The 25,387-nt window shown below is 35.7% G+C and overlaps 1 protein-coding gene and 1 pseudogene across 5 annotated transcripts in view; one reads left to right on the top strand and one right to left on the bottom strand.

The window, feature by feature from the left end:
• Phf14 (PHD finger protein 14) overlaps positions 1 to 25,387 on the bottom strand; it is a 135,735-nt gene that overhangs the window by 65,677 nt on the left and 44,671 nt on the right. For all 4 annotated transcript variants that reach the window (XM_048448967.3, XM_048448966.3, XM_087901812.1 and 1 more), the window contains 5 exons: positions 25,080 to 25,186; positions 23,784 to 23,879; positions 21,738 to 21,841; positions 19,715 to 19,846; positions 14,099 to 14,267 (listed from right to left, as the gene is read on the bottom strand). In XM_048448967.3, the coding sequence (XP_048304924.3) occupies positions 14,099 to 14,267; positions 19,715 to 19,846; positions 21,738 to 21,841; positions 23,784 to 23,879; positions 25,080 to 25,186 (608 nt within the window). The remainder of the gene's footprint in view (positions 1 to 14,098; positions 14,268 to 19,714; positions 19,847 to 21,737; positions 21,842 to 23,783; positions 23,880 to 25,079; positions 25,187 to 25,387) is intronic.
• LOC148117829 (regulation of nuclear pre-mRNA domain-containing protein 1A pseudogene) lies at positions 158 to 1,669 on the top strand (annotated as a pseudogene). The gene is made up of 2 exons (XR_015736632.1): positions 158 to 1,211; positions 1,509 to 1,669. The product of XR_015736632.1 is annotated as a regulation of nuclear pre-mRNA domain-containing protein 1A pseudogene (transcript).

Genomic DNA, 25,387 nt, shown 5'->3' with positions numbered 1-25,387 from the left:
TGTTTCTAATTGTTAGATTGGTCCACTGCTTGTTGGTAAAATTATGTTATTAATTACACCTTTTTAAAAAATACACAAGAGGTTGCGGCCGGCCTCGGACTCGGGGGTGGCGGTGGTGAGGGCGTGGGGAAGGGTGGGGTGTGGGGGCGAGGCGGCGACGAGGGCAGCGACACTCTCCTCCACTCTGCTCCACGGCGTGGGACGGCGCGGACGTGGTTTCGGGGGGATGTCCGCCTTCTCTGAGGCGGCGCTGGAGAAGAAGCTGTCCGAGTTGAGCAACTCGCAGCAGAGCGTACAGACCCTGTCCCTGTGGCTCATCCACCATCGCAAACACTCGCGGCCCATCGTCACAGTGTGGGAGCGGGAGCTTCGCAAAGCCAAACCCAACAGAAAGCTTACTTTTCTCTACCTGGCCAATGATGTCATTCAGAACAGCAAACGGAAGGGACCAGAGTTCACGAAAGACTTTGAGCCAGTCATTGTGGAAGCGTTCAAGCATGTTTCAAGTGAAACTGATGAAAGTTGTAAGAAGCACCTTGGCAGAGTGCTGTCTATTTGGGAAGAGCGATCTGTCTATGAGGATGATGTGTTAGATCAACTTAAGCACGCTCTCTATGGAGATAAGAAGACCAGGAAGCGGACTTATGACCAGATAAAGGTGGATGAGAATGAAAATTGTTCCTCTCTGGGGTCCCCAAGTGAGCCACCACAGACTCTCGACCTTGTTAGAGCATTGCAAGATTTAGAAAATGCAGCCTCAGGTGATGCAGCAGTTCATCAAAGGATAGCTTCTTTGCCTGTTTAAGTTCAAGAAGTGTCCCTGCTTGAGAAAATAACAGATAAAGAATCTGGAGAAAGGCTTTCTAAAATGGTAGAGGATGCTTGTATGTTGCTGGCAGATTATAATGGCAGACTGGCGGCAGAAATAGATGATAGAAAACAGCTCACTCAAATGTTAGCAGATTTTCTTCGTTGTCAAAAGGAAGCCCTTGCAGAGAAAGAACATAAATTGGAAGAATATAAGCGCAAGTTAGCCAGAGTTTCCCTGGTTCGCAAAGAACTCAGAGCCCGGATCCAGAGCCTGCCAGACTTATCTCGCCTGCCCAATGTCACTGGCAGTCACGTGCACCTGCCCTTTGCTGGGGACATCTACAGTGAAGATTGATGGCCAGTCTCTTCCAAGGCCAGGACTTTGCCAGACGTGGAGACAGGTTAGGTGAATAGTCCTGCAGAGTTATTTTTGTATGTTTTCAGAGAATGGTACAAGAAATGACAAGGAATTATAAAATGGTTTAAATGTTGGTTTGTTTACTCTTTTATTAGTGAGTTAACATGACTTAGTTAAAACCAAGTGATTTCTGTGTATTAATGAGCCTAAAATAGTACTTATTTTCAAAAGATCTTTTTGTAAGTTTTGTTTTTTGATGTTTTTTTGAGGCCTTGTGAGAAATTCCATGTTTCTGTTTCTTCATGTATTTTCAATTGTTTTTCTTTATTTTTTTTTTCAGTATCTAATCACTGTACACTATCTAATTCCTAAGAGAAGAACTGATCAAGAGCTGATGTGAGACTGTATTATGGTATTGTTAGGACTTGATTATAGAGACTAAATGTTTCAACCTCACCTTTACCCTTTTTACCACCCAAATATTGGTTCTCTGTGTCCTCATGCCTTTGAATTTTTTATTTTCTAGAGGTCAGTAACTTAACCCTAGACATGGGTGCCACATGGAAGGTCAGATTACAGCCTATGGAGCGTTTTTTCCATAGCACTGCAGTAACTCCACCCCGAAGGCCAGCCCAGGATAAAGGCCTGCTCAGTAGACTCCCTTGATTACTGTAGAGCTAAGTGCATTCAGTGCTTTGAGGACGATGTAAGTTTTGACGTCCTATCAAGAGTACAGCTGACCGCTTCTCTCAGGTCGGTCATCATGTGTCATTGGTCCCTTTAACAAAACACCAGCTGTGGGGAGTAAAGGAGACGTCAGAAAGTGACATGCTTATTCCCTCGTCCATATAATGTAAAATAGCATTTAGCTTAAGTAGCTCAAGAACTCAGTATCCATAATACTCAGTTAAGCAGCCTGAAACATTTTATTTCCTTTAAGTTTTTGAATAACTATATATTTGGGAATTAAGCAATGCTACTACAGGGTAGATCTGGTGAATTTTATACTTGTATGTTTACAGATGTACATATAAAACAAATGTACCTTTACTCGGTCCTGGTGTGTTAGAGCAGGTGCATGCTCTCCAACTTTCTTTTAAGTTACATTGTGAACCTGTAGGTTTGCATTTGATAATGAGAGGGGACTGTTTTTCTCCTTCATTGCTTTGCATTTCTCATTGTAATCAGAGTCAAACTAGTTAGTTAATAGAACACCTTTTAAGTTTCACGGGCCAATTATATCTTGCTACTCTGAAAAAAAAAATACACAAGTATTTTATAGGAAAAGAAACTAATTTTCCAGAAGTATTCTAAAAGGTTTTCTTCAACATTTCATACTTATATCTATGATTTACTCAGAACATTTAATTTTTCATATCTTGTCACAAATCACTTCTACAACTAAAACACTGAAACAGGAATAATATCATATCTATTATTTTCCCACACACGTGTCACGTACACATGTTTGTGCAATAAAAAAATTCCCCAAGTAGTCATAAAATAGGTGGAAAGCAAAAACTCCATAGTTCCCAACTCTCAGTTAAAATAAGACTAAAATGATTTAGCAAAACATTTATATTCATTATTTTGGACTGTATTCATCATTTGAAAGAATGCATCTCCATGTTTAGAAGTAATACAAGCCTATTTGCAGCCTGTATGGTGGACTCTCCATCCTACACAGCACTGCCTCTGAAGACGTAAAATGCCCACCTGCAGACTACTACTCTAGAGGAGACGAGACAGAGGTGCCACCTAGATTCTACTATAAAGTGGAGATTTAAAAAACTTTTATTTCAATGTTAGATAGGTACCAAATAATTCTGAACATAACTATCTTCTAATATGCATCAGTGCATATTTCAATATGCATCAATTTTCTAAATGCATTGGTGCTGTCTTAAACTTCAGTTTTCAGAATATCTAGTCCCTTGCTAATTAGAACCAATGTACAATCTCATATTGTCTAACTTTCCACCAGTAACCAAAAGCCAATTAAAGTCATTCAAGACAAGCTATGGAGTCATTTGTATCTGTATTGCCTGCTGGTCTCTTTTAAATACATTATTAAATAATTTAAGAAAAGATAATGTTCTATCCAGGAAAGAGCTTCAAATGCAGGCCCTATTAAATAAGTTTTTCCTTCTTAAATAGGCAGTGTCTCACTCTTCAAACAATCACCCACTGACCATACATACTAATGTCCCACGGGCACCTGTCTGAAATGCAGAATTTGTAGGCCCATTTCAGCACACTGAATTAGAGCCTTCCTTTTAACAGCAATATGAAGTTACACACGTTAACTTTAATGACACTGTTACAAAAGAGCTCTAAGTGTTGACACTGATGTTGCCAGTCTTTAGAATTTATGAATACCTCTCTGCATGCTTTTCCTTTGCTTTCTACAACAGTTACTACTCATCTTCAAACTTGAAAGGACCATGTTATGTTCACCTTTCTACACCCAACTAAACGCAATACAATGTTTATTCCGTCCAAAAGCTCAGAAATTTTGTTTGAATAAAATAAATAATAAATGGGTCATTTAAAACTAATAAATGATTGCACTACAATATGTAATACAAACACAACATTTTGAAAAAAACTATTTTTACTTATAAGGTACTCATTTAATTATCACAACTTCCATATATAGGTCATTTCATTATAGTTTCAGAATGGTAAAGTCTATTAAAGAGAAAATATTTAAATTACTCATCTAAATTCCACAAACTTCTGTACACAATGCTCAAAAGCTTTTGTAACACTTATTGTGGGAAGAGGGGTAGCCAAGTAACTATAATTCATCTAGCTTTGAATGATTTTCTCAGCCAGTTAGATCACCTGGCTCTTGGTCCTGTCCACAGTATATTTACTATGTAAAATGGGATAAAACAGACACCAAAACTGTTTGAATGGTCCTGAATACCATGATCTAGCCTTCATTTTTAATCATTTTAGTAGACTGTTTTCCTAAGCTAACGTTTAAAAATATTCACCTAAAAACATTACTCAAATTTTCAACACTGCAGTCTTAACATTATTAAGAGGCTACTTTGTACTTGTGTAAAACTAGCAAAAACATCAGTAGACTCTAGGATATGTCATTCTTTCTCAACTGAGGACTACCATTGGCAGGGCAAATATAACAATCATACATATAAAATGCAATAAATCCATTACTTTTATGTTAATTTAAAATTTTCTTAATTAATAAAAAATGAATACTATGTACCACCCCTTTGCTTAATAAATCATATGTGAAGAAGAGTAAACACATTAATTTTGCTAATTCCCCTCACCAAAATAATGATGTAAAAGAAGCAGTGTTCTCTGGAAAACACCAGGGATCAGTCAAGACTGAAAATGTACTGTGACTACTGTATTCACTGTGTTTAAAAAATACATGATTTAAATGCAAAATTTTATGAGTCATGGGAAATAAAAATAACAGGACTTCAAAGGAAGTAGTGTCGAAGCACGTGTGAGCTAAGACAAGGAAAGAACAGGTCTCAACACCCTTGGGCAGCAGATGCACACAGTATAAAGAAATGAAAAACAAAATCAGAAAGCTTTCAAGCTGCATTAAAGTTATTAGAAAACATGCCCAAAGTACAAATATCATCTTTAAAGTAACTTCAAAAGGGACACGAACACTCTCATTTATTTGTTTCAAAAGCAATTTCTTTGCCTAAAAGGAAGAAGATACTTTCCACACAAAAACAATGCAAACCAAACATCTGTGTAATATAGGCCTTGAAAGAAAGTGCTACCAGGCTGCCTTTACAGTAATTTCACAGCATCATCCATGAAATAGAAATAGTAGGAAGCAGAATAGGACCAGTTCCCAGCATTTGAGTCCATGAGTCTACAAGTATCAAACTAGAAACTACAACAATAATTATTTATGGGAAAAAAATAAGGACAAATATGAAAAGAGATTCACACATGATATACAGATCTTCTAAAGTTTCAACTAAAGTTTAATTAACAAGATTATTCTTAAAAATGTCATATTTTAATACCTTTTCTATGATCAAACTAGCATTTAAAAACTGGTATAAGAAAAACGTTAAAACAATTTTTAAAAACAGATTTTGTGACATTTCAACAAGCATGAAACCCACAAGTTCAACAATGGTAAGGAAGGGATGTAACAAAGCATGTAAACAAAGCTGAGTTAAGGTGCTAGCAGAACAGTTAGTTGAATAGCTTAACTTGGCTGAGTTACTATGCTGACTGACCTGACAAGTTTTATACCAACTGGACAAAAACCAGTCATTTGGGAAGAAGGGCCTTCCATTGAAAAAGAATGTCAACAGGTATGGGCAAAAACGTGGTGCATTTTCTTTGTTGATGTTTGAGGTAGAGACTTGAACATGCTAGGCAAGTGCTTGACCAATAAGCTGTATTTCCAGCCCATGTCAACTCTTTTAATTAGCTCTCTGTCCAGTGCACAAACTCTTCAAGCAACATTGCACCATTTAGCAGGACATCAGTAAATAAAAAAGATAGCATGTTCTATTATAAGAGAATTTAGTTGTTAGTTACTTTATTATCTGAAAATAAAAGCAAAACTATTTTACCCTAATATCCATTAAAAGAATTCTTTTAAGCAAATAAACATAAACAAAAATGTTGTGTTATTATTATTCATTAAATTCATAAGCATCAAGAAAAACTTAACTGCAGTGGTAATAAGAACACCAAAGGAGTGCTATGAGAATATTATTTCAATTATTCCTGAGAGTGTCCTTTCTAGAACTTCACCATTCAGTCATTTTTCTCAACTTTGTAATACCATATAGGGTTTTACTCTCATAACTCACAAGAAAATAGGGAATACTAGCAATAATAAAGGTTTTAGTGACCATTTATAAGTGTATACTGCAAGTTATCTGCTTAAGAATATAAACAGAGGGAGCTTAAGAAATGGCTCAATGGTTAAGATCACTGGCTACTCTTCCAGAGGTCAACGTGGAATTCCTAGAACCCACAGAGCAGCTTAAAAATGTCTATAATTCATGCATGTGATGTACAGGTGTATGCAATAAACATAAAATAAAGAAACTTTTTTAAAAAAGAATATAAATAGAGAAGGAAGCATATTCTTCTGTTTTGCGGTAAAATGTTCTGTAATTAGGTCAATTTGGTTTATAACATCTATTTCTACAGTACTTCTTTCTGTTAAGTTTTTGTCTGAAGGGCCTGTCTATTGGTGAGAGAGGGGTACTGAAGATTTCCAGTGGAAGGACTGGGTTATATTCAATAGAGTTTCTGGCCAAGTAAGTTCCATGGAAATTCCTAAATAATCTAGGTTGTTAGCAAGATAAGGGGTTGCTCTCTGAAAATTCACCGCAGAGCACTATTACCAAAGACAACACCCAAACAACTCATTGGACACAGAGAAGTGGAGGTGGTGCCAACCTGGAGCCTTTACCCATATGTTCTAGTCTATTTGGTGCAGGAAGGTACTCTTTAGACTACCAAAGAAGAAATGTGGACACCAACTAAGTCATAAAACATTTGACCTATAATCTGTCCTACCTGCAAAATATGCTATCAGTGTTGGCGCAGAACGTGTAGAAGCAGTGAAACGATGTCAAATAAGCACAGCCCTCTCAATCAATGAAACAAGGTGCATATGAGCTCACAGAGGCAGAAGCAGAAAGTACAGGGCCTACAGGGGTCTACACCAAGTCATCTGCACCTATACTATAGCTATTAGCTCAGTATTTAATGAACTCCTGACTATGAGAACAAGTGGGTCTCTGACTCTTGTGCCTGCTCTTGAGACTCTTTTCCCCATTCTGTTCTGTCTAACTTTGACATGAAAGCTTTTGATTCATTTTATTATGTTTCATTTTGTCATGTTTGGTTATTACCTCTTGGAAGCATGTTCTTTTCTAATAAAAGACAGAAAGGGAGTGGAGGAAGAGGGGAGGGATGGTGGGGATGAACTGGAAGAAGTAGAGGAGAGGGAAAACAGTAATTAGGATATATTATATATGAAATAATCTACTTTCAAATAAAAAGAAAAGAATAACTAGATCATGCTTGGAGGTTCCAACAGAGGAGCACATGGAGCAATGAAGGATGAAGGAGCCACACACCTAGCCAGCCATATCAGTCAAATCAACTCTGGTGATCACCAGGTTAACAGATATTCAGACATACTGACCTCACACCCATTTTCTTCAAGGGAATCTCACTGGGAAAACAAAGTACTCTTAAGGTTAGGCTGCTTGCCCAGCAGTAGAGAGCCAACAACAACAACAACAACAAAATGAATTCAGTGGCATATTTAGAGGTACCTGGTCTCACAATATCATGCCAAGGCTTTTCCTTTAAAAAAAATCTTTAAAATTATTATTAGTACATATATACATAGAATAAACACACACACACATTCTTTTTTGCCCTAGTCTCTTTTTCCCCTATTGGTCTTTTGTGTATAAATTATGGCTTAATGTAAAAAACACTGAACTGTTTTATGAAATTCCTGAGCTGAGAACCAGTGGGCCTCTATGTCTCTATCTGTTTCTTGTGACTTTTCTTGAACTCTTTTCCTTCTGTTTGTTTAGTCCTGTTTGGTGTGTTAATTTTTTATATAGTATTGTATTATTGTAATCCACTGGGAGCCTTTCGTTTTCTAATGAGACGGAAAAAGGGGAGGTGGAGAGTAACTGGAAGGAGTGGAAAGAGGGGAAGCATAATCAGGATATATTATGTGAGAAAAACTCTATTTCAATGAAAGGAAAAAAGGAATATAAACAGAAATGTCATTTTAGAACTATGTCACACAGTAAAAACAACGGAGATAAAATATTTTCTCTTAAAACATCAATAAGCAATAGGAACACAAATGTAAAACAACACTGGTAAGGAAGGGATGAGATATTACTATACACTTAATGGCCATATTAAAAAGACAGGTAATAACAAAGGCTAGAATATGAAATGAGACCTCATCTACTCCTAACAAAAAGGAGAAGCATGCTGAGAATTAATAATATGATTTATAGCGTCTAGTAGGGCAGTCTTTAATACCAGCACTTGGGAGGTAGAGACGGGTAGATCTCTGTGAGTTTGAGGCCAGCCTGGTCTACAGAGGGAGTTCCAGGACAGGCTCCAAAGCTACAGAGAAAACCTGTCTCGGTGGGGGGAAAAAAAACACATTGTAGATAATATCTAAAAATGGGTCCTTGGTCCATCCACAATCTATGAATATTCATGGTAACCTGACTTGTACCAGTCAAAAAGCAAAACGTACCAAAATTTCCATCAACAGATAAGTGAAACCTATAAATGATTACAGAGGGAGAATTGTTTAATAATAGAAGGTAAAGTATAGATATATGCCAAAATATGAATAAATCTTGAAGGTACACTAAGTTGAAGAAACTAATCTGTGATTTACATAAAATTCCCGAATAGACAAGTCTATATCAATTAGACCAGTAGCTGCAGTTCTGGGAGATTGCAAGAGAGAAAAGACAGTCACTACTAAAACATACAAAATTCTGAAGAGCAAGATGATAAACGTGAGCCTGAAATGGTGGTAATAGATACATAACTCCACAAATGTACTAGAAACCAATGAATTACATATATTTTAAATACATTAAGTAACTCCATTTGAATATTTCATTTGGTCTATTATTTTTTAAATCAGCCAAAACTAAACAGTAAACTGTTGTAAACATTAAAATATAATAAAATAATCTCCCATCACTGCTTAATGGCTAAATTTTATACTTAAGTCATATATAAAACCTAAAAGACCAGCTGCAAATCCGGTTCTATTTTCCATCAATTATAAAATCAACTAATTAAGGACTATAAAATCCATCTAAAAGCATCTCATAAGTATGAACTAACTACAACCCTATTAGAATTGCCCCCGATATATATATATATATGATTTCAAGTAAAAATCATCAAGTGTTACCATAATTTCCCATTTGTTTCAAATGTTAAAAGAAATATAAAGATATTCAGATATATTTGTTCCTATCACTGCATAAAGTAAAACAAATCCAGTTTCGCAGGTTCCTACATGATTTTCTTGGGCTAAAATCTAAGTTTTGGAGAGCTCACAATCTATTACAGAGATGCTGAGGGAACAATATATGCTCTTTTTTTCAACTCTTAGAGATCATCCATATTCCTTAGTTCATAATCCTTTTCCTCCACCATCAGAGGCAATACTGCTTCCCTTCTGAATCCTTGCCTGTGACCACATTTCTTAGATTGACGGCTAAAGTCCTATGTTTTCAGGTACTTATTTGTTTAGATTAGAGCAACATAATATTCCCAGTTAATCCCAAATCTCTAGGTCTATTAACAAAACCATACCTGTAAAAGCCCATTTCACAAGTTCTAACCACTGTGTCTTGAGTATCTTGAGGCAGGTGTCTACCTAATAGACTACAGGACTCAAATGCAAAACTAAATACATGGTTAAAGGTATCATCTACTAGACTATAGGACTAAAATGAAAAACTAAATACATGAATTAAAGGTATCATACCATATACAGAATGGACATTTAATATATAAATGAGTTGGCAGAGTGCTTGCCTAACATAATAGAAAGTTCTTGGTTTAGTTCTCAACACCATATAAAACTAAGTATGGTGATATTTCTGAACATGGTCTAAGAATGGAGTTATGTGAAGAAATTCTGAGTGCTTGTGCGAAGACTCCAAGAAAACAAGACAAGAATCTTCAATAACACCAAAATGTTGTTAGAATGTATTTTCATGCTTCTTCCAGGTGTAGCAGATAGGGGTGAGTTGACTTCAGATTACTCATTACAACTGGTTATTGTTATTTGTTTATATGCCTCTATGGGAAAACATGTTTTTGCCACATTCAGTTTGTCCTTGAGATTTTGTACAGCTTGAACTTATGAGGACTTTATTCACATGATTCTTCTTAACCCTTGAAGAATAAATTGTTTATTGCTCTGAATAAAGCTGACTGCTACGTGAGCCTTTATTCCACCTCATTGTTAGGTTCCATTCTCTAGCAGTAAGCAGTGGTGGACACTTGAGAGTTAAAAGCAGGAGGTTCAAAAGTTCAAGGTCATCCTTAAATACATGGCAAGTTTGAAGCCAGCCTTTTGAGATAGGAAACTCTGTTCTCAAAAATATCTGTAAATGGTGCAGTTAAAAGTGATTATCTATTAACAAAAATATTGTTTATATTTAAAAATAATATTTATATGATTCAACATGAACAAGATTCTGTTTTTTTAATCTTTTGTTGTTGTTTCTCAAGACAGGGTTCCTCTTAATCCCAGCACTCAGGAGGGAAGCAGAAGCCAGCCTGGTCTATAGGAGCTAGTTCCAGGACAGGTTCCAAAGCCATAGAGAAACCCTGTCTCAAAAAGAGAGAGAGAGAGAGAGAGAGAGAGAGAGAGAGAGAGAGAGAGAGAGAGAGAGTTAGAGTTTCTCTGTGTAACTACTCTGGCTGTCCTGGAACTCACAGAGAACAAAAAACAAAAACAAAAAAATAAACAGGAAAAGAGAGCAATATCTCACTTATTAAGTGACACAATAACCAAGTGTATGAGAACCGTATCATTGGTGTTTCCACTGAATGTTTATGCAGACCACAAAAGAGGACATGAGGATTTAGTTCAGACTGCCTAGACTCGATCCTCCTGTGCTTCTCACATGTTTGTACCTGTGCTAGAATGGATAGTGTCTCATGCTTTCACAGTTGTGCCCACTGTTTTACTACTCTCCAAACTGATGCATGAAAAACTATGCACAATCATGTGAATCTCTGTCAGTGCTAATGACTTTGGGCATCTGTTTATGTGGTTTTAGTCTATCATGTTTACTTTTCAAAGAATGAATATATAACTCTTTTGTCAGCTTACTGAAAATACTTTGAGGTCAAAATTTAAAGAATTTATTTATAAAGCATTTCTGTTTATTATGACTAGGTACATGAGGATCTTTCAACATGCAGTTGTTTTAAGTAAGAGTTCTGTGTGTGTGTGTTTTATATCTACATGAGTGGTGTATATTTTCTCTACAGACCCATAAGGGCGGACCTGCAGTTATGACTTCTAGGCGAGATATCTTTTCCTTCTATCCCTTGTGCCAAGACATACTTTTTTCCAAAAAATAAAAAACTTTATCCTTGAGGGAGATATATACTTTTAGGTTTAGTGTTGTTATTTGTATTGATATATTTTAAGGACTGTTTTTATTTTTAATTTGTTTTAATTTAAATTTGTTTCATTTTAAGAACCTTTACTATTTTTTTTAAAAGATCACTGAAGACTTTATTTTTATAGGAGACATTAACAGCAAATGTGAGGAACTGGTATACCTTCTTTTTTTGTATTTTTTATTTTTCTATTCAAAAATTTACACTTCCTCCCCTCCTCCCAATCCCCTCCTGCTCCCCAACTCACACTCCTCCCTCCCCCTCCCTGCTTGAGAAAGGGCAGGGAACCCTGCCCTGTGGGAAGTCCAGGGCCCTTCCCCCTACATCTAGGCCTAAGAAGCTGTGCATCCATATAGACTAGGGTCCCAAAAAACCAGAACATGCCATAATAACAAGTTCCAGTGCCTTTATCAATGGCTTCTCAGTCAGCCCCATTGTCAGCCACATTCAGAGAGTCTGGTTTGATTACATGCTTATTCAGTCCTAGTCCAGCTGGATTTGGTGAGCTCCCATTAGAACAGGCACACTGTCTCAGTGGGTGAACCAACCCCTTGAAGTAAAAGGCAGCATACAGAATGGGAGAAGATTTTCACCAACCCCGCATCAGACATAGGTCTGATATCCAAAACATATAAGGAACTCAAGAAACTAGACTTTAAAATTCTAATTAACCCAATTAAAAATATGGTACTGAACTGAACAGAGAATTCTCAACAAAAGAAATTCAAATGGCCAAAAGACACTTAGGTCAGGGAAATGAAAATCAAAACAACTCTGAGATACCATCTTACACCTGTCAGAATGGCTAAAGTCAAAAACACCAATGATAGCATATGCTGAAGAGGATGTGGAGTAAGGAGAACACTCACCCATAGTTGGTGGGAATGCAAACTTGTGCAACCACTTTGGAAATAAATCAGTGTGGCGGTTTCTCAGGAAATTGGGAATCAACTTACCTCAGGATCGAGCAATTCCACTCTTGGGAATATACCCAAGAGATGCCCTATCATACTACAAAAGCATTTGTTCAACTATGTTCATAGCAGCATTATTTGTAACAGCCAGAACCTGGAAACAACCTAGATGCTCCTCAATGGAAGAATGGATAAAGAAAGTGTGGAATATATATGCATTAGAGTACTACTCAGCAGTAAAAAACAATGACATCTTGAATTTTGCATGCAAATGGATGGAAACAGAAAACACTATCCTGAGTGAGATAACCCAGACCCAAAAAGATGAATATGGTATGTACTCACTCATTAGTACATCATCTAGCCATAAACCAAGGACATTAAGCCTATAGTTCACAAGCCTAGAGAAGCCAAATAACAAGGTGAACCCAAAGAAAACATATATAGAACCTCCTGAAAATTGGAAGCAAACAAGATTGCCTGGCAAAAGTTGGGAGCATGGGGGTGGGAGTAGGGGTGGGGATGAGGTTGGGTGAAGGGGAGAGGGAGAAAGAGAAGGGAGAAGGGAAAGACTAGAGAGAGCTTGGGAGAGTGGGAGGGTGGAGATGGAGGAAGGGCAGATATAGGAGGAGGGAAGAAGATATCTACATTAAGGGAGCCATTTTAGGGTTGACAAGAAACTTGACTCTAGAGGGGATCCCAGGTGTCCACAGGGATGTCCCCAGCTAGGTTCTTGGACAGCAGAGGAGAGGGTGCCTGAACTGGCCTGTTCCTACTATCACACTGATGATTATCTCAAACATCACAATAGAATCGCCGTCCAGCGATGGATGGAGATAGAGACAGAGACCCTCATCAGAGCAATGGACTGAGCTCCCAAGGTTCAGTTGAAGGACAGAAGGAGGGAGAAGAGGAGCAAGGAATCTTTACTATTTTAAAATTAAGTTGTCTCAAAAATTCCACTAAACACCCCCACATAACAATACTTATGTTATTATTATTTGAAAAGTTATTTGTTTGTTTATTGGTTGGCTGGCTGGTTTTTTGAGAAAGTTTCTGTGTAGCCTTGGAAAACCTGGAACTCATTCTGTAGACCAGGCTGGCCACCAACCTCCCAGAAGACCTACATTTTTGCTTTCTCTTTATATTTTGTGTGTGTTTGTGTGTGTTTGTGTGTGTGTGTGTATGTGTGTGTGTGTGTGTGTGTGTGTGTGTGTGTGTGTGTGTTGTAGTTCAGTCCTTCCCTTTCTTTCCATCTCATGAGTGCCAGGAATGAAACTTAGTGAATGTCAAATAGTCTGCAACTCAGCAAATCTATACCTTCTCTAAATGCCCAATCCCATGCTACAGGGGGCATTACAGAATTAGCTAAAACAAACATAATGCTATTGAAGGAGAAAGTTTGATTTCTACATTCACACAAAACCACCAATTTGAGAGACTAAATTAACTACTGTTCATGACTACACAGGTTTGAAATATAATGCCAAAGATTAGGGATGAGAGATCCAAAGCTGAGAAGAAAGGTAATCTGTTATACCTGTGAGCTTGCTGAAGCAGGCATAGGAGTCTCAGGCTTCAGTAAAGTCCGATTTTTAAGTGGAGTGTTAAATATACTGGTACTCGCTAGTAAGCTTTTACCTGAACCCACAAACTAGATTCTCAGCTAAATACAATACGCTACTGAATACTGAATTCTTAGAAATAACCAAGAGCAATATGGACACCTGTTTGACTTCTGAGAGTATGTTTATGCTATAAATCCTTTATCTTTGTAAATTTTGCATCAGAATGTCACTAAGACAAATAAAAGAAGAATAAATACCGTGTTTCTTATTGGAATCTTTTTGGGTTCTGGTGGCACATCCTGCGGAACAAATTTCACTGGCTCCTTAATCTGTCTCCTTGATCGTTTGGTTCCGTCTGGCAAGGTTTCCATGGCCATGTCTGCTTCCATGTCACTGCTCCCCGCCTGGTCACACTCTGAGCACTGCCTAAACAAATTTTTGTTAAAATGAGGTCATATATTTATTATCTTCTGATTTTTAGCAACAAATTCTATAAATACAAAAAGAATTCATACACAAATACACACATACACAAATACACACAGGTAGTATGATAATGACAACACACAGAAACACACCTCTACCCCTGCAAAATGATTACCAGGACTATATTATAGAAAAAATTCATTGTATCCATGTATTACAAAAACAAACGGAACAATGCTATTGTGATCCTAATAACTCATAGACCATTGACTAAAAAGGCATCTTCTCTTTGGAAATGATGACATCTTTTTAATGTGACATATACTAAAAAAATCTTTTATGGACTTTTATTCTTATATTCCTTTACCATAACTTTTCATTGTATTTATTGACACAGTGTGCTGAATATACCATTTTGGGGAAAAATATGAGATTTGTTGAGTTTGAGGGAGAGTAGGCATTTTACTTGGTAGATCACGTAAAAACTACATTGTCAATGAAGACCTTGAAATGTTTATTCTGCTACATATATGTGCCCATTAAAACATTACAAGCAAGTTGAGCACAGTGATGCATGCCTTTGATCCCAGCACTTGAGAAACAATGGCAGGAGGATCTCTGAATGTTCAAAGCCACCCTGGTCTACAGAGTTCTGGGACAGTCAGGGCTGTAATGGAGAAAGCCTGCCTCGAAAAAAACAAACAAAACACAACACCACCATCTATTAAAAGTAAAAGAATAAAGAAGTATATTTCCAAAAGTTTGATTTGTGGTATATGATATGATATTTACATGCTGGTGTTTGTACCTTTGAATGTAACTTAAAGTTTCAAACATCTCTAAACATTTCTTATCACTTAATTAGCTCTCCATCAAAATTTTTATTTTTGATATACCAATACTACAGATTTACTATAAAGCTTATATTTACTTTCAAAACTGAGATCTTTAAATTCTCAGCTCTACATCATAAATACAAAGTACTATTTGTTTTGCTGATACAATCATAACTGCTACAATGCAAAATAACCAATGAGAAAAACAAAGTGTTATTCTGTAATGCATTACTTAGAAAATTCTTATGTGTATGTTGCTAGGCAACTAAAGATGTTTTATAGACTAACAAATCAATAATAAACTAAAGTGCTTTTCTACTTCTCTAAATAAAAACATCAGTAATTGATAATGGTAGTACATAAATACCTTACATAACCCCAGAATTTAAATAGTGGATATATTCTAAGAGGAAAATAAAATTATAAAAAACTGTGAAATGCTAAGGATTTGTTTTTGTTTTTAATAATAAAATACCACAGCCATTTAAGTAAATAAGTCTACAAACAATATCAAATTCTGTCTCAAATGGATCATTTTTTCTACTTTATATCTCTAAATTATACAAACTAATAACAATTTGATCATTTTCATCAGATCATTGAAATGTCAAAGTTTCTCAAGCATTCCAACTCTGTGTGTGTGTGTGTGTGTGTGTGTGTGTGCGTGTGTGTGTGTTTACTTACTAGCACTAATAAGTGCACACACAGGCAGTGACCTGGACACGTGGAAAGCAGAGGACAACCTGAGGGTTGATCCTTAGGTCTCCTATGCTTGCAGCTTACTGATTAGGATACACAGTGTGACCAACAAGCCCTGAAGATTTACAGTCTCTGCCTGAGCAGTATTGAGACTTCAATCATGCACCAACATCAAATCTGGCTCATATGGTTTAAGGATATCAAACTCAGGTCATCAGGCTTGCACAGTAAGCACTGTAGAAACCTAACCTTCCCCCCATCAACCATATTAACTGTAAAAGACATACATCCCTATAATATGAAAACAGGTACAAAAGGGTGTAAGGTTTGTAAATAAAATCATGTCATTTTATTTGTTTCTGTAACGACTATTTATCATTACAACATTCTGTTATGATCATTTTCAAACCCACTAAAAATTGTCACAAATTAATTCTAGAAGATTCAGACAAAAAAAATCATGCTGTGAAACCCCAAAATGTCAAAAATCTCAAAATGTCACGAAAATTTTGTAGCTGACAATACAGAACATATGTTCCAATTTTAAGGCAGTTGCCATGAGTCATGCCGTATACATCTAACACAGATGGACAGCTTTTACTTGTGACAATATATTAAATACTGCAGTCTACACCTTCAAACACCCTTTAAGATATCTATGTAACGGTCTAGTATAAAAGTCACAGCATATCCAATTCAATGAGATCACAGAACATTTGGAAAGTGATGATTATCCTGGAATGTCAGAGGCATGTAGCCGAATTCATTCAGTAATCTATGACACTACTATGATACATAAGCATATTAATCAAACTCATCATCTATATATTTACTTAATACATATATTCTATCTGAGATAGGTCCTACAGTTTGTAATTCCTATGCAAAAAAAATCTTAAAATAAATGAAGTAATCAAAACTATTAGCTGACACTGCCCCCCTCAAAGACCCAAAACCACTTAGAAAAGAATCCCAACACCAGAAATGGGAAGCCTTCTTTTGATTTGTAGTTCAAAGTTGTCCAAAAGACTTCCAAAACATTATGGGCTATTGTTATTACCCACAGTTGCCCTGGAGGTAGAAGGTAAATCCCTATTGCTGAAGACACTAAGCACTTCAGACATAGGGCTCAGAGGCTCCCAAGCTGGAGCTGACCTAAAAGTCGCCTCGCCCGAGAAGCAAGAGTAGTGTTTGGAAGGAGAAAAAGGGAAGAGATGATGTAATTATATTATACTTTCAAAAATAAAAGAAAAATATTTTTAAAAACTATTAAATAAAATGGAGTTTGAACACTAAACAACAAAACTTCATGTGAGGAATTATGCAAAAGAACAACATTCACTTTCATGTTGAAATACCAATATAACCTTTTCAATTTGCTACACATTCTGTCCAGCACCACTATCAAATCATCTTTCAAAAAATATTCTTCAAGTCTGGCATGGTGGCACACATCTTTAATCCCAGCATTTGGGAGGCAGAGACAGGACTGAGTTCAAAGCCAGCCTTGTCTACAAAGTGAGTTCCAAGACAGCCAGGTCTATACAGAGAAACGCTGCCTTGGAAAAAAAAAATCCTCACATAATCACCAAAGGTTATTTCTGGTAAGATAGAAGACAAAAAAAATGAATGCCTACAACCAGTTAAGAGGAAGGATCATATACCCTGGAAAGAAGAGAGTAAGAAGTTCATCAAAGTTGTGCCCGGATCTCTGAAAAATGTAGAATAAAAGACTGGAATGCACAGAAGAGAAGTAAAATATACAACTCACAAAAGCCACATGGTTTCCCATATATGAGTATGTCTAAATTGTATATGTTTTTGCATATGTTGTTTGTGTGTAGGTGAAGGTCAAAAGAAGGCAGATACCTTGTATCTTCCTCCATCATTTTCCATTTTATTTTTTTTTTTTTGCTGCTGTTGTAAAAAACTTTTTCATACAATATCTTCTGCTCATGTGCTCCCCTCCCCCAGTTTCTCCCACATCCACTTTATTTGTTGAGACAGGTTCTCTCATTCAACCTGGAACTCATAGGTCCACCAAGACAGGATGTCTTTTAGGAGTCTCAGGGTTTTTGCCTCCAAGGGCTAAGATTACACACACTGAAACCACACGGCACTTCTTATTCTGACCATAGGGATCCAAACACAGGTTCTCAAACAGGTACAACAAGCATTGTAGCCCACTGAGTCATCTCTCTGGCCCCTAAAGCCAGAGCCTTTAATACATTGCAATGCCAGGATTCAGGTCCTTTTCTTTTCTAAAACTAGAAATGATGTGGGATTTCCCTCTGAATATGTTGTGAATTTGTTTTATTGTCATTGGTTAATAAAGAAGCTGCTTTAGGCCAATAACTTAACAGGATAAAGCCAGGCAGAAAATCCAAACAGAGATATACAAAGAAAATAGGCAGAGTCAAGGAGAAGCCACGTAGCTGCCTAAGGAGACAGATGCCCCAGAACCTTACCGGTAAACCATGATCCTCATGGTAAGAAATGGGTTAACTTAAGATGTAAGAGTTAGTTAACAAGAAGCCTGAGCTAATAGGCCAGGCAGAGTTTTAATTAATATAGCTTCTGTGTGATTATTTGGGGTCTGGGTGGCGGGAACAAAAAAGCAGCCTCTGCCTATACAGAACACATACTTTTGCGTAAAAATAATATTCATATTCACTTCATAGTTTTTCCTTGTCTGCATTCCCCTTCCTGAAATACTGCAACAATCAGTCTAATAAAATCTGAGCATGTGTCTCCTCCTTACAATATACCTAGGATAAAATTCATTATCTATATCTGGGATGGTTACTATTAACAGTCACCTTGACGGAATCTATAATCACCTGGGAGATTCTAAGGATATGCCTGTGGGGCACTATCTGGATTATGTTAAGTGACACAGAAAACCCCATCTTACTGCATGACCATTACCTAGGGATGAGACAAAGCTCTTTCTGCCTTGACATCAAATCCATGAGGGCCTGTACCTTGAACTGTGAGCAAATATGACCTCTCTCAATCTTTGAAACAAGAAAAGAAACATCAATAAAATATCTGTAGTTATCTGATGTAGGAGAGTCTTCTGCATTTCCATTGCTTTCATTGGTAAATTAATAAAGAAACTGCTTGACCTGATAGGTCAGAACATAGGTGGGTGGAGTAGACAGAACAGAATGCTGGGAGAAAGAAGCAGAGTCAGGCAGTCGCCATGACTCTCCTCTCCGAAACAGACATAGGTTAAGATCCTTCTTGGTAAGCTACCACCTCGTGGTGCTACACACATTAACAGATATGGGTTAATCAAGATGTGAGAGTTAGCCAATAAGAGGCTAGAACTAATGGGCCAAGCAGTGTTTAAAAAAAATACAATTTCCGTGTAAGCCAGTGAAAAGATAATTAAGAAATGGTAGTCATGGCTGGGATGTAGTTAAGTTGGTAGAGTGTTTGCTAAGCACACAGGAGCCCTGGGTTCAATCCCTTATACCACATAAACAGCATGTTGTCCCAGGTCTATAATCCCAGCACTCAGGAGGGAGAAGCAGGAGGCTAGAAAATTGATGGCTATCTCCAGCTCCATATGATTTCAATATAGGACTGGAAAATGAGATTCTGTCTTAAAAAAAAAAAAGTTTTCAAAATTTCTGGATTTTCAAAGAATGGCTGATGAAACTTAAAACTTGTTTAACTTCAAAATAAAATTAATGAATTTGAGAAATACCAAATCATAAAAAAAAGAAAAATCCCTAGTGCCTTATGTAAGAAAGAACACACTGCTAAGATTAAAAGTTTAATTTCTATAAAAATTATTCATGTAATAGAAAGACCTATATTCAATTCAAAAGTATGAAAAATACTTTACTATGAATCAGTGATATAGAAAACCAATTCCAACCACATGCAGTCTATTTAACTCACCAGTAACTGTTTTTGGTCTTTCTTGGCATCCGTGTAAGGGGAGGATCAAGGCACCCAAGATGGTAATGCAGCTTACAGGTGTCACACAGCAAAAGAAGGTGCTGATCATGGTTCTTCTTACAAATTCCACAACTTCAACAAAAGCAGCAAATAAGAATTACACTGATATCCGTAGGGAAACAGTTTCATTATAGCAGCTCTGAGTTCAACCAGCTTCTGTTAATGTCATTTCTGGTCGTTAGAGACTGAATTTTGCTATATGAACTAGGCTGGCCCTGACATCACGTAGGGACAACAGGTGTATGCTGCAGGACCCTGTAATCAACCTATGATTTTCACAGCACCCATTGTTTTAACAATACTCGTAACTGTTAGAGCTAAATACAGAATGTTAAAAACAGCTTAGTTCTAATATACGCTTAAAAACTCATTAAAGAATGGGAATACTCAAAGATTCTCAACATAGCCTTTTAATTATAATTTAAAATTTATGTTATTAGTTCAATTTTTCTTTAGAAACATAAACTATGAAAGAAACAAAAATTTGAAAAACAATATTCTAATTTTGAAAACTACCCTGAAGGTCAAAAAAAATATTTCACAAACGATTTTTTTATTATTAACTGCAAACTTTTCACACAGCATTAAACATATAAATAAGTTACATTTCTATGTCTCTTTTCACAAACGTCAGACCTTGAATTAAAATAGAAATACTAATTGGTATTAGTGATAATATCACAAGTGACAGAAATTTTAGTTAACATTTCTTCTGGGAAAACCAAATTTTACTTCTAAGAAAATGAGCACCACGGCCTGAAAATTCAGCACAGATTTAAATTGGGGATACACAGAATGTTGGAAAAGTTGTCTGAGAACATAAGAAAAACAGGAATGCCCAGCAAACTGAAGAATAATAGTGTCAGATGTTTTCAATATTCCTAGAAAACACATATGTGAAGCTGTAACAATAAAACAAATGGACAGCAGTAATCAAAAAACAGAACACCTGGTCTTAAACAAAAATCAGCTTAAACATATTCTTAAGTAAAAAGTAACTATAGTCATAAAACCCAGAAGTCTATGCCTAATATTTTCAAAAGAACCAACCACACTTGGGAAAACCATTCTAGGGATACACTAACGTTCACACTAAAAATTAAGACAATAATGTACTTTTACATATTTCACATATACACACAATATATATGTGCATATACTGGTGTATTATTAATATATGTATTTAGAGCACATAAATAGACATAAATACAACATTTTCTAAACTCTCACTTATTGTGATTAATATGTTACAGTAAAAAGTGATCTCTTGTTTAAATATAGAAAAAATGAGGACTTTATTAAGATATAGAAAATGAAATTGTCATGAAAAAGTACAATGATCAATACTGTTAAAATACTGAGTAAAAAAAAAATAAAGGAGAAAAGTATGTCTGGAAAAGAAATTATTACAACTGATCAGGGAGAGAAAAAGTACAAACAGATTAAAATATAAAAGTCATCATCTTTATCCACTATTATTCATCCCTACCTAAATCAAAAGGAAAATTTTACAACTCATTCAAGTAAAATTTAAATGTTCACTTTTTTATTATGTTTATTAACATAATAATTACATAATTATTGATTATAAGTAAATTTAAAAGATTAAATTAAACATAACAAGCACAATACCTAATTGTGCAATTTCTTCAAATCTAACACTCTCTCAACTAAACTATTTCATCTGGGTATTTTTTAATTTCTTAAAAAAAATTCTGTTTCCACGGGACATACAAAAATTTATTCTTAGTTCCTAAGTACATCATTTATCTTTCTGAAGAACAACAAATATCTCTTGTATCATCCACCCTACAAAACATTTTTGATCAAATGAACCCGAAACACACTTAGCTGAAATTCTGAAATGGACCGTAATTTGCTCTCAGATATGTAAAGCACCTTCTGACTAGTATATATTAGTTGAACAATAAGCAATATTATCTATTATGATTTTATTACTTGCCTATAAAGTACTGTAGGAAGAGCAGATGTCTTGTGTGTGCCTCCTTCTTTCTTACTTGGTTTTCTCTCCTTGGGTGCTCGTAAGATTGCTGGTACATTCAACTTCTATTGATATGAATAAAGGCAGTAGATGCTGCTTTAAAGATGAAGTAAAAGAAACATTTTTTCCCCTATTTGCTACTAAATGTAACTAAATAAGCTAGGATTCAGAGAGGCAAATCTGCTTTACCAGCTATATTAGCAAAGAGAAAGAAAAGGAGTTTTAAATCTCAATTGCTTCTATTAGAAAACTCTAACTGCACAAATTTGATAGTATGAGAATTATACTACTTCAGCTCGAAAACTCTACCAGAGGGGCACAACAGAAAAGGCTTAACAATCGAACACAGTATACTTGGGCAAAAGCATCAGTGTTGTTTCTTTGTACTTTCCCAGCTATACTGCTGTTCCATAGGTCAATTAGGAAAATTATCTTATTGGACCAAACCCTGTAAAAAAGCAGATGAGATTCTCTTTGGCTCTCTACTAATCTATAGTATGCTGGCTTGAGAGACAGCAACCATCTATCAAAGTCATTTCTTAGTGGCCCGGTGAGCCCACATCTGTTCAGCCAACTGGAAAACCATCACAAAATGATAAACGTGAATTTTATGCCTGTGCATGCCACTGTCACACAAAGCAGTTTGCAATCTTCTATGAAGTCATTGAATAAATAAAAATGTCTTTTACAGTAGATAATATTTTAAGCTGTAGAGAAGGTTTTTATGGAAAAAAATATAAACCAACTCAAAACAAATGCTAGATTGGCAAGTAACCTCTTCACTCCCCAAATACCATAACCTTCCCAAAATCTATTAACTACCTATTAACGTAAACAAGAGTTAATATGTCCAAAGGCAACTCTTCCTCTTTGCCTTTTAAAATGAATTATTCTTTATAGTTCCAGTGACATGCAATCTGTTCACAAAAGAAGTTTCTTCAAGGGGCTGGAGAAATGGCTCAGCGGTTAAGAGCACTAACTGCTCTTCCAGAGGACCCAGGTTCAATTCCCAGCACCCACATGGCAGCTCACAACTGTCTGAAAATTCAGTTCCAGGGGATCTGATACCTTCACACCAATGAACATAAAATAAAGATAAATAAATCATTAAAAAAAATTTTAAAAAATCTTAAAAAAAAGAAGTTTCTTCAAAGTCAATAGGATACTATATAATTCAACACGCATTACTTTAGATCTACATAGACTATCTCCAGAAGTTGATTTTTACAGGTGTCTGAGATGTATACAATTCAGTCTTACAAACTACTTTTACAGAGAAAGAACCACAAACAGGGAGTCTCTATCACCTATCTTTATAACTGAAGTTATCTGAAACAAAAATCTTATCATTTATTGCACAATATATAAAAGGACATCCAAAACCCTCCATTTTATTATGTTTGTCATTTTAATATGAAGCACATTAACAAGGTACAATTGCTCAAGGAGAAAGGGCATTCCTTTTGCTTGTCCTATAACTACAACTAATAGTTACCAACAGATCTTTTAAAAGCACACTTTAACATCTAAGTTTCAAAAACTGTATCTCTTGTTCAGATGAAAACCAAATTAACATGAAAATCATAGCTGTGGTTTGAATTTTTAACTTTAAATACAAATAAACTGAAGAAATAAATAAGTAGGGTATAAGAATGGAAAAGAAAAAATATGGCGAAGAATCTAAAACCACTGAATAAAGAATATACTAGAGAAAACTCATGCTTCATATCTTAGCTCATCAGAACTGACAGGTCAATCAATTTAAGCAAGTGGAAAAAAATGCCATCAAGATAGCTGATGAAAGAACCAAATGAAGCTACAGGTTCTCAGCAGGCAGTGGCTGCCAGTAGTCTGGAAGTATTTCAGATAGAAATCATTACCCCAGGGAATTAGGCTCTGATCAAATAGATTATTTCGTTAGCAAAGTGGCTGCTGTGTAAGAAATATGTACTCTGGACAATTACATAGCAGGTAAGAATTGAAGAGAGTTACTATAAAGAAACTAACCTGCCCTGTAATTCGACCAAGTAAGGCCCATATTCCTTGCCCTTCACTTCGAAGTTTCCCATTCAGATTTTGCAGTTCTTCTAAAGATTCACAGAGCTACAAAAAGAGTAAGTAAAATCAGTAAGTTTTTATATGTACAAATATGTAAACAAGAAAATTCACATTTATTTTCCATACAGAATCTATTCAAGTCAGATAACTACTGAAAGACAAAGATACATTATTATTATTATTATTATTATTATTATTATTTAGCATGATGATATGCTCAAGAGAGGGCAAACATTTTCTGTTACTCTAGTGTTTTATGATAATTACATATCAATATATTTCTTTATAGTTTGGCACATAATAATTTGACACATACTTTGCTTTATCATTCACATTTCCATCACTTTTCTCATGAGAAAACTAAGACTCAGAGGTTCATTTGGCTAAGATCAAAATAACTAGCAAAAATCTCCAGATCTTTATCCCCACAATCTTTAGCGATTACTAGATGTTACTTCCTTCTAGTTTCAACTCTTTAAGTGTTTTTTGAACAATAACTAGATACCAGTTTAAATATTCATGCAACTTAGAACCTAATAATTCAGCAATATCTTGCTTTATATATTATTACACAAAGGGATACAATAAAATTTTAAATTAGAAAATATTTATAACAAAAATACCATCTAATTTAGGAAAGCCTTCTAGCCAGGTAGTGGTGGTACATGCCCTTAATCCCAGCACTCTGGAGGCAGAGGCAGGCAAATGTTTGTGAGTTCAAGGGTTGGTCTACAGAGTGAGTTTCAGGATAGCCAGGGCTACACAGAGAAATCCTGTCTCGCAAAAAACTAAAAAGAAAACAAAGTTTAAAAAAGAAAGACTACTAATTTAAGAGTGGGGTTTACAATTTTAATCCTACTTTTAAAAAGGTCTATAATGGTTTGTGCACTTAATAATAAAGAAACAAACACCACCGCTGAGACCAGATGACTACGAGGCCATGTACAAATCATGTCACCTCCTCAGACCTCAGTTCCGACCCCTAAAATCATGAACAGTAATGATGAGGACTCACACTAAGGACAAGGAGAGAACTGAATGACTTACTATGTGTAAAGAGATCAGAACTGTGCCTGGCATAAAAAAAGCGCTCAGTAAGAGAATGACAACAATAAAAATGATAACGAAGGTCAGAAAAGAGCCTAAGAGCTATAGAATTTCACACTGAAACATAGAAATGTAATAAAATAACAAAACAACTATAAATACAATCTACTAAATACTGTGTATTTGTAGCCAACGTACCTTATTATATTCTACATGAAGCTTTTCTTGCTCATTTTCTAATTTATCCTTTATATTCTTTTGTTCAGCCATATTTTCCTGAATTTGAATCATGCGCATATTTCTCTCTATTTAAATTAAATATCCAATTTTACTTCAGTATAAAGTAAAGGCTAATATAAAACATACACAAAGAATCAAACTAGAAACAGAGATGATCAATTGGATAAACCTACATTTTTCAAACAATTTTAAGTATATTTAAGAAGAAAACAAAACATGAGCCTGGAATTTATAAAATGCTACAGCTTTGGAAAACAAACACGGCT

This window comes from Myodes glareolus, chromosome 25, assembly GCF_982192425.1.
Source record: "Myodes glareolus chromosome 25, mMyoGla1.1, whole genome shotgun sequence".
Classification (NCBI taxonomy): domain Eukaryota; kingdom Metazoa; phylum Chordata; class Mammalia; order Rodentia; family Cricetidae; genus Myodes; species Myodes glareolus.
This window is presented reverse-complemented; position numbering and strand designations above follow the sequence as displayed.